At 46.5% G+C, this 14,989-nt stretch overlaps 1 protein-coding gene across 1 annotated transcript; it reads right to left on the bottom strand.

The window, feature by feature from the left end:
* Positions 1 to 13,140: 13,140 nt before the first annotated feature.
* On the bottom strand, positions 13,141 to 14,409 carry LOC131560140 (olfactory receptor 14A16-like). Its single transcript, XM_058808808.1, has 2 exons — positions 13,504 to 14,409; positions 13,141 to 13,155 (listed from the first exon to the last, which is right to left on the bottom strand). The coding sequence occupies exons 1-2, from the start codon at positions 14,407 to 14,409 to the stop codon at positions 13,141 to 13,143; spliced, it is 921 nt and encodes a 306-aa protein (XP_058664791.1).
* Positions 14,410 to 14,989: the final 580 nt, after the last annotated feature.

Raw genomic sequence — 14,989 nt, 5'->3', positions numbered from 1 at the left:
GAGTCACACCGATTTGCCAGGTTTTATAGTGGAAGGTAACGCGAGGGCTGACAAGTTGGCTAACCCAGCGTGGGTAGCGCCTCAGCCTGATACACGCGCACAGGCCAAGGCATCGCATGGGTTTTTCCACCAAAACGCACATACCTTGCAGAAGCAGTTTCAGCTGACGCCAGCTGAGTCTCGTGACATTGTCGAGTCATGTGATGACTGCCATGCACTTGCTCCGCCTCTACCAGCAGGGGTAAATCCCAGAGGCCTTAGGGCCTTGGAGCTTTGGCAGACTGATGTCACCCAGGTTGCCGAGTTTGGCCGGCTCAAATATGTGCATGTCACTGTGGACACGTTCTCCTCTGCGATGTGGGCTTCTGCTCACACGGGGGAGAAGGCCCGTGATGTCCTTGCTCACTGGAGGCAGGCTTTTGCCATTCTGGGCATACCTTCTGCTGTGAAAACCGACAATGGTCCTGCTTATGCATCGCAAAAGGTGCGGCAGTTCCTGCAGTTGTGGGGTGTCTTGCACAAGTTTGGTATCCCTCATTCTCCAACTGGTCAAGCTATTGTAGAACGTGCTCAGGGTACTCTGAAGCAGGTTCTCCAAAAACAAAAACAGGGAATGCAGGGTGAAACCCCACACAGTCGGTTGGCAAAAGCTTTGTGTACAATCAATCATCTCACTGTGCCACAGAACTCAAGTAACCCTGTCATTTTGAATCACCATCTCTCATTGCAGGCGGCAGATGAGGCACATCAGCCTCGAGCGAAGGTTCAGGTGCGGAATTTAGTCACCAAACAGTGGGAAGGCCCCTATGACCTTATTGCTTCAGGGCGCGGGTATGCTTGCGTGTCCACAGATACAGGGGTACGCTGGGTTCCTTCCAAATGTGTTCGCCCTGATCTGCGACCGCAGAGACAGAATCCAGCTGATGAGCAAGATGGAAACCGTGACCAACCTGAAAGGCATCAAGCGGGGGACTCATTGAGTGATAATTCGGATGTAGACGCTGAGAGTGATCGCTCTGATGATTCCTCCGCAAGTGGACACTGAACGTTGTTCATATTTTTCCTTTCTACATTGTTCATTTTTTTCCTTTTTTCTTTTTTAAACGGAAAAGGGTGAGATGTCACCCTGGTTTTCTAGGATTTTCTAAGCCTTCTGATGTTGACATTCTTGTAGTGAACTTTCCCACACACTTTTTCTGTAAACAACTCATTGTTTTTCATTCCTTTTGGAGCAAGAGAGATTTGATGGACTGTTGGTTTGACCTGTGGCATTGCAGAGGTGGTACTGTCACCTTCCAATCCACTGTCACCCTTGTAAAACTATAAATAGTGGAGTCAGAGAATAAAACTTTCCTTTTTTCCTTTCACCTGAGAGCAGTGTGTGCCTGTGTCCCTTCGTGTCGATCTGCGACACAACATCCTAATTGTTTTGCTAAATTCATAGCTTTGTTGGCAGATCCTCCTAGCAGGATAGTGGAAACTACCACTTCTTTGAATGTACCCCAAAAATGTGGATCTCCTATCTGGCTGCAGTCTAAGTCATGTATACTACATCTTTTCCTGTTTGGATTTTGACTCAGCTGCATTAGCAAGGACACGTTAGGGTGAAACAATGACAATTTTCCCAAATAACAGGGTCCACCCTGTGGTTTAGCTGGTATACCATTCCACGCCCTGTCTCCACAAATCAAAAATATTCCTGTGGGTAATTTCATTGGTGCTGTGATATTTGTGCTATTACATTTACTGTAATGCTGCAGAGAGATTCCACTCACATTCAGGAATGAATCTAGGGTGGCCCATGTTTCTTTAGGTCGGTTTAAATTCTGAGCACCCGAAAATTCGAAGCTAAACCATCCGCCAGCTGTAGTGTTAGACATACTGGCGTTTGTACTGCCAAAAAGATCCAATTCCTCAGGAGGAGAATGCAAAGAGGTGTTAAGTGATTGGATTAGTAAACATTGGCGATAGCCATCACTCTGTCTTGCACTATACCCTTGTTGTACTGGCAATGTGATGTTTGACATGTTAGACATACATAAGGTTCAATTATTTATCAAACTGCAAAATTCTCCAGGAGACCACACCGGAAGACCCACCAGGCATGTTCAAAATGGGTTAGTGACTCCTCCAAGACTAAGACAAAGCGATGATTGGTTAATTTGAATAGCAAGTGTCATCCATAAATTTTCTCTTGGCTGACTAAAATGTGTTATTTCTACTGCTTCACTTGTTACAGCATTGAGCAGTATAATAAAAACAAACCTCATTTTTCTTTCTGCTTTCTCTGTTTTTCCTTTCGTCGTTGTCTTTTCCCTGGTTTGCTAGAATGTCTATTGTAAGGCTGAGTCAATTTTTGAATACACTGATCTAATTCCAAATCAGCATCCCTGCTTACAGGTATAGCGTCAGGTAAGTTTGAAGGCAAATCAGCTTTACAGCGAGCTGCTATGATGCGTGAGGCTCTAGTAATTTCAACTATTCTAAGTATTTCCTGCAACTTCCACCTAAGATATGCTATAACCACTTGTTCTGCACTCTCAAAGAGCTGTAATCCTGTCCGTCCTGGCAGGCCTGTACTTTGCTCAAGAGCTGTAACCCAGAGAAAATTTCGAATCCACTTTCCAAAACAAGGTCCACACCATAAATATCCTATTGACCTCTGTGAGTACCAATAAACCTGATTACAATCTGCACAATGCAAAGCTATCCATGCATAGCACTTATCAACATCCCTTTTACAAACATAACAAGGAAGTGAATGTAAGTAAGAACCAGTATAAAAGTCTGGTTCTTCAACGCAATACAACCAATTCAATGGTGATGATTGCAAAGCCTCTTCAGCTTTTTTACTATATGAGGCTAATAGTTCAAGCTCTTTCTTTAACACAAAGCGTATCTTATTTCGTAATCATAGTTCTTGTTCGTTATCTTCTTCAACAACTATATCCTCCCAAGGGTCCCACTACTGTAAAATTGTCCTAATCATAGAAAATTAATTAGCAATCACTGATATCCTTACTCAGATGAGGTCGATTCCCTTTTTTGCCTGCTTTTTCGTATCTATTTTCAAACTTGCTGCTCCCAATTTTACTGGTCCTGTCACTTGCAAACTCAATTTTTGAAACTTTTCAATGCAGCAGTCTAGTGCTCTTTCAGGATTTCCCCTGAAGGGCCCTACAATCGAGCGCTGTGTTAATTTTCTACACCTTACAGAGACTATACGTGATTTACTCTGAACCTTAATTCTATTCACAACACATTGTACCTCCCATCAATAATAAGCAAGAATTTTCTGTTCAGGAGACTCATAAAGATTTAAAGCTATATATGCGTTTTGCCCTGTTTGTCTCCTTAATTCATCTTGCCAGCTTTTACTCCACCTGTGCTCGTGCTCATAAGTGTGACACCACAAATCCCATAATAATGATTGTTCTATCCAAAAAGTTCTTTTACAACCCCTACAACATAGGGCTATCCAGGCAGCACAATGTGGATCATGACAGTCAAGGAAAAGTTCTTTTGCTGGATTTGTTAAGCGAAAAGTTGATAATGAGTCAATGAAACTAATCAGCTCCTGGGCTCTCCAACAGTGATGTGTCAGTGCTCTGTCCACCGCTTTTGAGTACCCCTTCAATTGTAACAGTAGTGGTTGTAGGACTAGAAGCAGTTTCTTCCCCAGTCGCTCCCTGTCCTCCTCCGTGAGGCGATCCACCAGAGGCTGCATCAAAAACAGGTTTAGTCCACTTAGCAGGCACCCACAAAGGTCCTGTAGGCGAGGAAACACAAAGATACCCCCGACCCCAATATAATACTTTTGCAGGTTTTTCCCATAGTCCTGTACTCAGGTTCTTATACTTAACCCAGACCTCTGTTTCCTTAGTATTTTCCTGACCTGACCTCGGATGATGTTTCATTGCAGGAGGGGTATCATCTTCCCCAAAAATGCATAAATGGTTAATCACATACAAAACCTTAGCCAAACATGCTTGTGGATCTGCCAAATCTTGATGTTTTTCAATATACTGCTTAAGGGTACCGTTTGCTCTTTCCACTATTGCCTGTCCAGTAGGGGTGTGTGGAATACCTGTCACAAGCTTAACAGACCACTGATTCAAAAATTTCTGGACCCTAGCACTTACATAAGCCGGACCATTATCCGTTTTGATACTCGTTGGGACTCCCATAACAGCGAAGCAACTTAACAGGTGTCTGATAACATGTATAGCTTTTTCTCCTGCCTGAGCCGTTGCCCATACGTAATGACTATATGTATCTATAGTGACGTGCACATACTTGACTCTACCAAATCTAGCTATGTGTGTAACATCCATTTGCCATTTCTCATTTATTTCTAAACCTCGAGGATTAACCCCGATGCCTAGATCTATTCCACCATTATGATAACTACATGTTGGACATGCTCTGACAATGGCCTTAGCCTCTGACAAACTCAGCTCAAAGTGCCTTGCTAATCCTTTTGCATTTTGATGATATCTACTATGTGCTTCTCTGGCCAATGTATGCTTATCAATGGGACAAGAGTTATCAATGGGCAGGGTAACCAATTTGTCTGCACATTCATTCCCTTCTCCTAAACCTCCTGACCATTTATGGCTCCTAATATGAATCACAGAATACGCTGCATTTCTCTCCCGTAAAGCTTTCCTTAATTGTACCAGTAACTCATACAATCATTTATTATTCACCTCCTTAATTGCTGCTTCCTCTATTCGTCAAACTACTCCTGCAACATACATAGAGTCTGTGACCACATTTAAAGGTTCCTGTAAGTTGGACACCGCCCATACTACTGCTAACAATTCCAAAGTTTGTAAGCTATCTGCAGGGTCTGCTTTGAGGAGTTGATGCTTCCATTGTCCTTTTTCTTGCCAGGTAACAGCAGCACGCCTTGATTTCTTTCCTGCATCTGTAAAAGCTGTAATAGCTCCTTCTATGGGGCGTTCTTCTCTCAAAGGTCGAGTGATCCAGTTCCATTCTGTCATCCATTGCAAAACTCTAGGCACTAATTTGCTGGTCTCTACTTTAGCAGACAATGTCAATAATGCTTCCTGTAAATCCTTCAAATTAATCAAGTACCAGTCCAAGGTTTCTTTTTCCATAGGCAATCTAATGGTAGCAGGTTCTCTACCATCCACTTCAAGAATTCTGAGATGCCCCTTTTTGATTAATGCAGCCAATTGTTCGATTTTTGAAAAAATTGTTTTCTTATGCTGTAGTGGTGGTGATAACCATTCCAAAACCCGTATCTCCATTTTCTTCTGTTCTTGAGAGAGAGTACCAAGCAAGTGGCAAGGGCTATTCCAGATAGTAAGGTCAATGGGGTGGTCAAGTTGTTGACGAGACACATACCCTTGCTGTACACAGTTACTAATTTGCTGCAAGGCAAGATGATGCTCCTTTGTCAGGTATACAGGAGTAGTAGGGTGGACACCCTTTAACAAAGGCCGTAGGGTTTCTAATAAATGATTTGTTATTCCCACAATGGGCTTCAGCCACTGTAAGTCTCCCAGCAACTTCTGTGCATCATGTAGAGTCTTAATGTCTAATTGTAATTCCAATTTTTGAGGTATTACTATTTGATCCATCAAAGTCCATCCCAAATATTTCCAGGGCTTTGTGATCTGAATTTTCTCTGTAGCAATAACAAGCGAATATTCTGCAAGAGTATTTTTAATGCTCTCAATCTGCAAAGAGGAAAATGGTTGTTGCTGTGCAAACAAAATATCATCCATGTAATGATATATTATAGTTGCTGGCCACTTGCGACGTAGTGGCTGTAATGCAGCATCAACATAAAGCTGACATAAAGTCGGAGAATTGTGCATGCCTTGCGGAAGAGACGTCCATTCAAATCTTTTATCTGGTTCTCCACGATATATTGCCGGTAAAGTAAAAGCAAATCTCTTCATATATCAGGATGCAGCCCAATAGTGAAAAAACAATCCTTTAGGTCAATAATTAAAAGTGGCCAGTGTTCTGGGATCATAGCTGGATTTGGAAGACCAGGCTGTAATGCCCCCATTGGTTCCATCTTGTCATTTACAGCTCGTAAATCATGTATCAAACGATATTTCCCTGATTTCTTTTTAATTACAAAAATAGGTGTATTCCAAGGGCTCGTGGAAAGTCGTAGATGTCCCTTTGTATATTGTTCCTTTACCAATTCATGAGCATGCATAAGGCTTTCCCCTTTTAATGGCCATTGCTTAACCATCACCGTTGTGTCTGTCTTCCAGGTGAGTGGGATGGGGAAAGTCCAAGCAATGGCAATTACCCCAAAGAGTGATTATTAGTTAACACCACTCCCAATTGTGTTAAAATGTCCCTTCCAATTAAGCAAGAAACTGTAGGAGTCAGCTGAACAATTGAAAACACAGCAGATACTTGTTGATTATCAATGCACACAGACAAAGGCGGTGATCTGCTTGCCAATGTAAATCCTCCTACTCCTGTGAGCATGTTTGATGATGGAAATAGAGGCCAATGTTGTGGCCACACTTCTGGAGAAATGATGCTGGTATCTGCTACTGTATCCAATCATCCATAAAGGGTTATGCTTTGATGCCCATGGGTAATTTCAACTTTTTGTTTGTGTCTATTTTGTAAATCCACAGTCAAAAGTGTAACACCAGTAGAGCCAAAACCCTTCTCATTCCATGTTTGCCCAGTAAATGATTGTATTCTTGATGTCATTTGTGATAGCGGTACCAATTGTGCGATGCGTTGTCCTTTTGTTATTTTAATCAGAGGATAAAGGGTGTAAACCATGATTTGTATTTTCCCTGTAAAGTCTGCATCAATAACACCAGTCAAAACAAATAATCCCAACATGGTTGTTGAGGAACGTCCTAGTAACAATGCTCCACATCTTTGTCCATTTAATATAAGAGGACCCTTTACTCCAGTTGGTATCCTCTCAGGCCGATTCGTCATTAGCATGACGTCTACTGCTGCTGCTAAGTCCTAACCGAGGCTCCCTGCTGTTGTGGGTTGCAGACAGGATGTGGCAGCAATGTTACGGCAGCAGCTGGTGTCTCTGATGTCACGGCGGCAACTTGCGTCTGGGCGCGGCCCCCATGATTTGCGCTCCACCGATCGTTTCCCGACCGGCGCCTACAATCCGTAGAATTGTGGGAACTAGATCGGCAGTGTTGACACCATATGCCAGTCGCTCGGCATGTTTGGCGTGTGTGTCCTTCATTGCCGCATCGGTAACACTTGATGAATGGTTTTGCACCTCCTTGCGTGACTGGCAGTGAGCCGCTTCGGAGAGGAGCAAGAGCAGGTAACACCTGATTTTGAGTAGACTCTGCTTGCTTTTGTAACCCTAATCCTAATTCCTCTAAAGCCTCTGCTATAAATGCCTGTGAAGCTGTTGGCATTAATGCCATTCGCTCTATACCTCCTCAATGGTCCAATTTGCTCCTGAAGTAGCTAACACTCTTTGTGTTTCTGGATTGCTATTTTGCAAAGCACACTGCTTCAATAGCGCTCCCTTCATATATTCTGCAACACCAGCCCAATCTATGGCAGTAGCTGCTCTATCGATAAAATTTCCAAATGATTCTTCTCTACGCTGTTTAATACCCTTATAAGCCAGTAACCCTCCTGGCTCTTTAACCATATCTATTGCAGCACGCACTAACTGCATAGACTCTCTAAGTTTATCTGCTCCCGATATCATCTGTGCCTCTTTACGCAAATATGCCCCTAAGCCCATAAGCTCCTCTACTGTTACTCCATGTAAGGGTCTCCCTGGGCTCGTTGTACAGCAACCGACTCATTCACCAACACCTGCCAATGTGCATTAAACAATAACTGCTGATGCTGAATGAATATCAACCTAACTATTCCTCTTAAATCATTAGGACATAAAACCTGAGTATTAAAAAGGTAATCTAGCATTTACCTAACATATTCACTTTTTACTCTAAACCGACTAACTGTAGAACGTCGCGGGGCTAACAACTTCCAATCTAGGGGAGTATATGCCGCTATATTATGCGTAAGGTTCCCCTGTGCATCATACTGTGGTGTGTATGTGACCGGACATGCAAGACTAGAAGCTACTTCCACCGCCTCGCCATCCCCCATTTGCATTACTTCTTTCGCCAAAGCAGCCCAAGCTTCCCTCCTCTGTTTAGCCATCTCCCCCATAGATCAAGGTGTGCCCCTGGGATGGGATCTGACACTTTAAGGGTGCTATGCTGCTGGGGCTTCGGTGCAGACACCGAGTTTTCGCACGGGGGAGGCGGTGGAGCAGAAGCTGACTCGCGCGAGGGAAGCGGCCCCCCCGCTGGAGCTGACAGTGAAACCGGAGCTGGCTCGCGCGGGGGAAGCGACCCCCCCGCCGGAGCCGGCTCGCTTGGGGGAAGCGGCGGAGGCAAAGCTGGCAGCGGAGGCGAAGCTGGCTTGCTCCCACCCCCACCATCCGACCCGCCTAGCAGCGGAGGCAAAGCTGGCTTGCTCTTACCTCCACCATCCAACTCGCCCTCCCTCCCTAACAGGAAGGGTGCAGACGGTTCCACTGTGTCTATAGGGAAATCCTCCACACAACTTTGCTGGGGACTCTTAGGCATAAGTATATTAGTTACAGAAGGCGCCAGGGGATCATCCTCATGACCGTACCCTATATTCCTCTTATGAGCTTCTGTTGCCCTTTCTGCTGCCTTTCCCTCAGAGACATGCTGAAGCAATGTGTTATACACCACCTGCCATAACTTCCCGAATTTCTTTGCTGACTTATCATCGTCTAACACTGTATCCCACAGTATTTCTCCAAACTTCTTCCACTCTGCTAGCTCATGAACTGTATGCGGGTTAGCGAAAATGCCTTTAGCATGGCCATAAGCCAGTAACCCTTTTTTAAATCTATCCCCTTTACTCCTCGCCGTTCTAAATACGCGGCGAAAAGATCATATGCTGCTTGCCTATCCATGCCTATTCGTCAGCGTGCGCTGTTGCAGCTCTCCAGGCTTCCAGCAGCACGTATTGGCTCGATTCACCGTTGTGAACCTCGAGGGTGCTTCAAATTCCGGCACCTTCCCAACTGCAAGGACCCAAACCCAACTTCCTCGACCATGGCGTGTTCCCCCCTTTTTCTTTTAATCCGAGACAAGAGGGCAGACATTCGGGGTCACCATTTGTCGATGGAAGGAGCCCCAGACACCAATTGGTTCATCGCAGGTCCAATTTATTGATCAATACAGCGGGTTAAATACAGTTCATAATAAGCTTCATACATATTGCAAAAGCTGAGCTCAGGATTGGTTAGTTACATAGCAGCAACTACACCTACTTCTGCATTTCTGTGGTTATTCTTTTGATACTTTCTGCATATTTTCAGCAAGAATCTCTCTTCCCTATCCTCATGTTGCAGCAAGGGCATCATGTCCTTGCCTGTCACTGGTCACTGACTGCTGACTTCCCTTTCAAGCTTAACCAGCGGCATTATGTCAACATGGCCTTTCTCAGCTAACCAACTGTTAACAAAACTCTCCACAGACCACTGTGACACTGTGGTGCATCATGGAAACAAATGTCCATCTTGGCCCAGGAGGGCCTCATTGGAACAAAGGAACCATTGCTGACAGTACAGAAACTCGTGGAACCAAGGGGCTGTGGTGACACAGCAGGGCCACATGGAACTCAGGGGACCAGTGACATTTAGGGACCTCATGGAACCAGGGTCCATTGTGACACTGCAGAAACAAGGAGACCACTGTTGTTGCTGTGGAAGGTCTTGGAACTAAGCAGCCCTCGTGACACTCCAGGGACTCGTTGAACCAGGCAGACCATTGTGACACCATAGAACCTCATGGCACTGAGGGTTTATTGTGACACAGCAGGGACCCATGAAGCCAATTGTCCATTGTGACAATGAGGATCTGAGGAGACCATGGTGACACCATGGAGGCTTATGGAACCATGGGTCCATTGTGACACAGCAAGGCCTTGTGGAACCAGGGAGACCATTGTGACATTATGGAAACTCGTGGAACCAAGGAGATCATTGTGACATCATGGAATCTCGTGGAACCAAGGTCCATTGCTACAGTCCAGAACCAAGAAACCATGGTGACAGTACAGAACCTCGTGGAACTGAAGGGCCATTGTCTTACAGCGAGGCCTTGTGGAACCAAGGGACTGTTGTGACACTGTGGGACCCCATGGATCCAAATATTCATGATGACACAGCCGGGCTGCTTGTGAACAATTGTCCATTGTGACACTGCAGATCCAAGAGACCAGGGTAACACTCTGGCAGTTGATGGAACCAAGGGTCTGTTGTGACACACCAAGGCCTTGTGGAACCAAGGAGAGCATTGTGGCAGTGCAGAACCAAGGAGGCCATTTTGACAGTACGGAACCCAAGGGAACCAAGGGTCTATTCTTCTACAGCAGGGCCTCAAGGAACCAAGGGGCCATTGTGAAACTTGGGGCATAATGGAGTCACGGACACCACTGATACTGAAATCCACTGGATAGAAACTTCTGAACAGAGTTTGGCGTATTTGAAAGCAGGTATTTAGTATTGCAGCATGGGGGTCACTTGGGCCATCCTTCCTCCATTTGAGTGCACTGAGCATCAAATTAAATTTATTTTTTATCACACAAACTGATTATGCATCCATTAACTATCCCCACTACTTTTGAGTTTATTTGACATTGTTGCACCCCTCATTTAGAGTCCTTATGTGGTTCTTTGGGTTTTGTCTTCAACATCCAGTATCCTTTTTAGGAGGCTGTTCCTTGACCTCCCTGTTTTGAGTAAGGGCAATATTATTGTCCTGCATAGCTTCTGCTTTGTCAGCCTTGCAGAGCTGAGCTGGCATCCTGCTTGCATTTTGTGTGACTTCTGTTTGCTAGAGGTGCATCTTCAATCAGTTTCTCCAAGGCTGTGCTGTTCTGTTCTACTGTTCTTGACAAGAGTAAATGTTGTTCTGTTCTCCTGTCCTTGTCTCAGTGCTCACCCCGCATGAGGCATCTGCAACCCCCCCAACCTATGGGCCTGGGGTGGGCAAGTGTTCCTGGGGAACAGGGATGGGACAGCTGGGCTGGACTGACCCAAGGAATGTTCCATTCCATGTCACACCATGATCTGCAATTAACTGAGACAAGTGAAGGACAAGGAGGGTAGGAGATTAATTTCTGTTTTCAAATATTTTTCTTTCAAAACAGCATCTACACATACAGAATCCTCTCCTGCCACATGGTGGTCAAACATTTTCTGCTGATAGGACATTTCCTGTGGATTTGCTTTTCTTCTGTTTGTGACCTTTTTGTTATTGGTTTGTTTGTGGGGGTTTTGTGTTGCTGTGGGTGGATCTTGCTATGGTTTTTTTGACTGGGTTTGGGGATTTGTTTTCTTGGTTGGGTTTGGGTTTTACCCTATTGAATTGACTTTTTTCTGATGCACAAGTTCTTTCTGCCCTTTCTTGGGGCTTGTTTGGCATCTGACAGCAAGACAAATTTATCCAACTCAGTCACTTGCCCAATTACATTTTGCAGTCACCATTAACTAGATGAGTTCAGTCACATACTCCCTGAAATTTGGCAGCATCCATAAAGGAATTGAAGGTACATTTCATGCCCTTTTGGAGACAATAGAAATGTTCCACAGTGGTGGGCAAGGGCTGGTCACTGAGGGATGTCACCAGGGTGTGGCTGCCAAGAGGACTCTGTACCATGGATGACATCTGACCCTCATTGTTCAACAAAATTCCCACCCAGCCCATGTTCCACGCTTTCAGCCCAGCTCTCTCCATTCTGGCTCTGAGGAAACCACAGCAGACCCTGTCCCAGCCCTGGCTGAAGTCTGGGCACAAAACATCCCCTTCTTTTCCCTCCCACGTGGGTTCTGTAGTCCCTGCCCTGTCCTGCTAGTGCCTGGAATGGCTGCAGGAGGATTTGCCACATCCCCTTCCCTGCTAAGCCTGACCAGGCTGTGACTCTCCCAGTCCCCCTCCCTGCCCTGTTTGCAGACTGGTTCCATGTCTGCCCTTCCCAAGTGCCCAGAATGCTCTGGGATGGCTCTGGCCTTTCCAAGACGTTTGAGAGAGGTCCCACAGTGACACTGCCCAGCCTTCTCAACAGCCCTGACACCAAAGGCCTTTTCCACATCCCTCAGTTCCAGGTCAGTGCCCATAACACAGCACAGCCCTGTCCAGGTCCTCGGGCTGGTTCAGAAGGGAGGCAGCTCTGATTTCTCCCCACAGACCCTTACTCTATCCAATGTCTCTCTGTGCAGTCCATAAGAGCCCTGAGCATTTTATCCTGGAGCTTCCCTGCCTGGGATATTTCTCTCTATGCTGTCCTAACCACAACCCAGCAAAGAATTCAGGTGTTTTCCCAGAGGACGTTACTCTCAGAGTGAAGTGGCCTCAAGGCTCTGTTTGTGCCACTGGAATTGTGCCACCCCTGGGTGCTGCTGATGGTGTTTGTGCTCACTGGGATTCATCTCCCCACACACACACGATGCACTGCTGAGATCTCCTCAGTACAGAGCAAACATGGCCTGCTGGCCTGGTCACTTGGTGTCCCTCTGTGCAGGGACAAACAATCTCCTGCAGGTGGGGAGAGGTCAGTGCTGGCAGTGGTGGTTGCATGGGCTGGTGTGGGACAATTGCCCTGGGGCACCTTCCTAGGCTGCCCCAGAACAAAGACACAGCCCAGGCCCTGCTCTGCTGCTGCCTCAGGTCCATGCTGGGAGCTCTGGCTGTGCCAGGACACTGCTGTGAGCCCCCCTGCACACTCCACCCCTGCCCCAGGCACTGGGCTTTGCTATGCCAGGGCATTCCTGGAGCACATCGCTGACAGCAGCTCTGGAGGAGAGCAAAGCCTCCCTGCCCTGCCCTCAGGAGTAGCCCTTTACCGATGGAGCTGCTGTGCTGGAGCCCAGCTGTGTCCCAGCAGTGCCCATGCCGTGGCCCTGCCTGTGGCCACAGCAGGGACACGCAGAAGGACAGTGACCAAGCTGCCAGAGCACTGTGGCCTTACAGCCACAGCAGGGCTGGCAAGGACAGGCTGGAGTTGGGGAGAGCAGATGTGGGAAGAGCCAGGGCCATTCTCCCTGGCTGTGCTGCTGTCCTAGGAGTCTCTTCCCTCCACCTCTGCTCACAGGCACTGCCCCTGCAAGGACAGAGAAGGGCTGAGGAAGAATCCTGGATAGACAGGTTCGGGCAGGCAATTGATTTTATTTACATGCCAAGGGAACAAGCCTCTTGCAAGTCTTTGTGTTTAAAAAAAAAAAAAAAAAAAAAAAAAAAGAGATATTATTGTAGGAAAGCAAAGAGTAATACTACGTTTTGTGAGAAATATTATTTCTCACATTTGTATTTTGTGAGAAATATTACAACAATAGAAAAAGTTACCACAGTAAAAAAAGGCAGCGGAAAAAAAGACTGAGATTGTAAAGAGTTATATTCTAAAGGCTCTGTAGCAGAAAAGAGAATTTATTGCTTCTGAAGTTGAAGTCACCAGTATTCCCAAGGCATCCTTGAGCTCCTGGTTCCTCAGGCTGTAGATGAGGGGGTTCAGGGCTGGAGTCACCACTGAGTACAGAACTGACAGGGCCAGATCCAGAGATGGGGAGGACATGGAGGAGGGCTTCAGGTAGGCAAATATGCCAGTGCTGACAAACAGGGAGACCACGGCCAGGTGAGGGAGGCAGGTGGAAAAAGCTTTGTGCCGTCCCTGCTCAGATGGGATCCTCAGCACGGCCCTGAAGATCTGCACATAGGAGAAAAGAATGAACACAAAACAACCAAAAGCTAAACAGACACCAAGCAATGAAATCCAAATTTTTCTGAAGGTGGAGTGTGAGCAGGAGAGCTTGAGGATCTGTGGGATTTCACAGAAGAACTGGCCCAGGGCATTGCCCTTGCACAGAGGCAGGGAAAATGTATTGCGTGTGTTCAACAGAGCATTGAGAAAGCCACTGGCCCAGGCAGCTGCTGCCATGTGGGCACAAGCTCTGCTGCCCAGGAGGGTCCCGTAGTGCAGGGGTTTGCAGATGGACACGTAGCGGTCATAGCACATGACGATCAGGAGAGAAAACTCTGCTGACATAAGAAAAGAAAAGAAAAAAACCTGTGCAGCACATCCTGAGTAGGAGATGGTCCTGGTGTTCCAGAGGGAATTGTGCATGGCTTTGGGGACAGTGGTGCAGATGGAGCCCAGGTCGCTGAGGGCCAGGTTGAGCAGGAAGAAGAACATGGGCGTGTGCAGGTGGTGGCCGCAGGCTATGGCGCTGATGATGAGGCCGTTGCCCAGGAGGGCAGCCAGGGAGATGCCCAGCAAGAGGCAGAAGTGCAGGATCTGCAGCTGCCACGTGTCTGCCAATGCCAGCAGGAGGAAGTGGCTGATGGAGCTGCTGTTGGACATTGCTTCAGTCTTGGCATGATGGACTGTTGGAAGAAGACATTGACAAAGTTCAATCAAGTTTTTTGAGTCAATTTTATGATTTTTTTTTTTTTTTGGAATCTCTGCAAAATCAGTTCTCTTCCTGTGAGGCAATTTGGCTTAACTTTTTTTGATTTTGAGTTTGTGGTGCTGAGTACCTGTCTCATCTTTATCACTAGTCTCAGGCCAAACACGGTGAAGACAGAGGGAAAACAGGGTTCCCTGTGCCCCAGTGCAGTCAGTGCTAGTGCCACACATGAGTCCTTTGTTCATTACACCTCGTCTGTTTGAGGGTTCCTGCACTTAAAAATGTCTTGAAAAATAAAGTGGACTTTTTGAACACTCCAGTTTAAAACTAATTTTCTCCAAATCCTACTGTCTATCCCTGTGAAACTGGACAGGAATGGATACCAAGGGTTGGCCTGGCTCTCTGCTGCCTCGAGTTGTGCCTACTGGGAGCTATTTCTCTCTATCCAAGCCTTGTCCCTGCTAGTGCTGCCAGAGCCCAGCCCAGCCCTGGGGGCTCAGCTCTGCCCTGCAGATCCCTCCCAGCACTGGGCAC

This window comes from Ammospiza caudacuta, chromosome 7, assembly GCF_027887145.1.
Source record: "Ammospiza caudacuta isolate bAmmCau1 chromosome 7, bAmmCau1.pri, whole genome shotgun sequence".
Lineage (NCBI taxonomy): Eukaryota > Metazoa > Chordata > Aves > Passeriformes > Passerellidae > Ammospiza > Ammospiza caudacuta.
This window is presented reverse-complemented; position numbering and strand designations above follow the sequence as displayed.

Bases quoted from the DNA above. Each gene is read 5' to 3' on its own strand.
- LOC131560140 (XM_058808808.1), bottom strand. From the start codon at position 14,409: ATGTCCAACAGCAGCTCCATCAGCCACTTCCTCCTGCTGGCATTGGCA.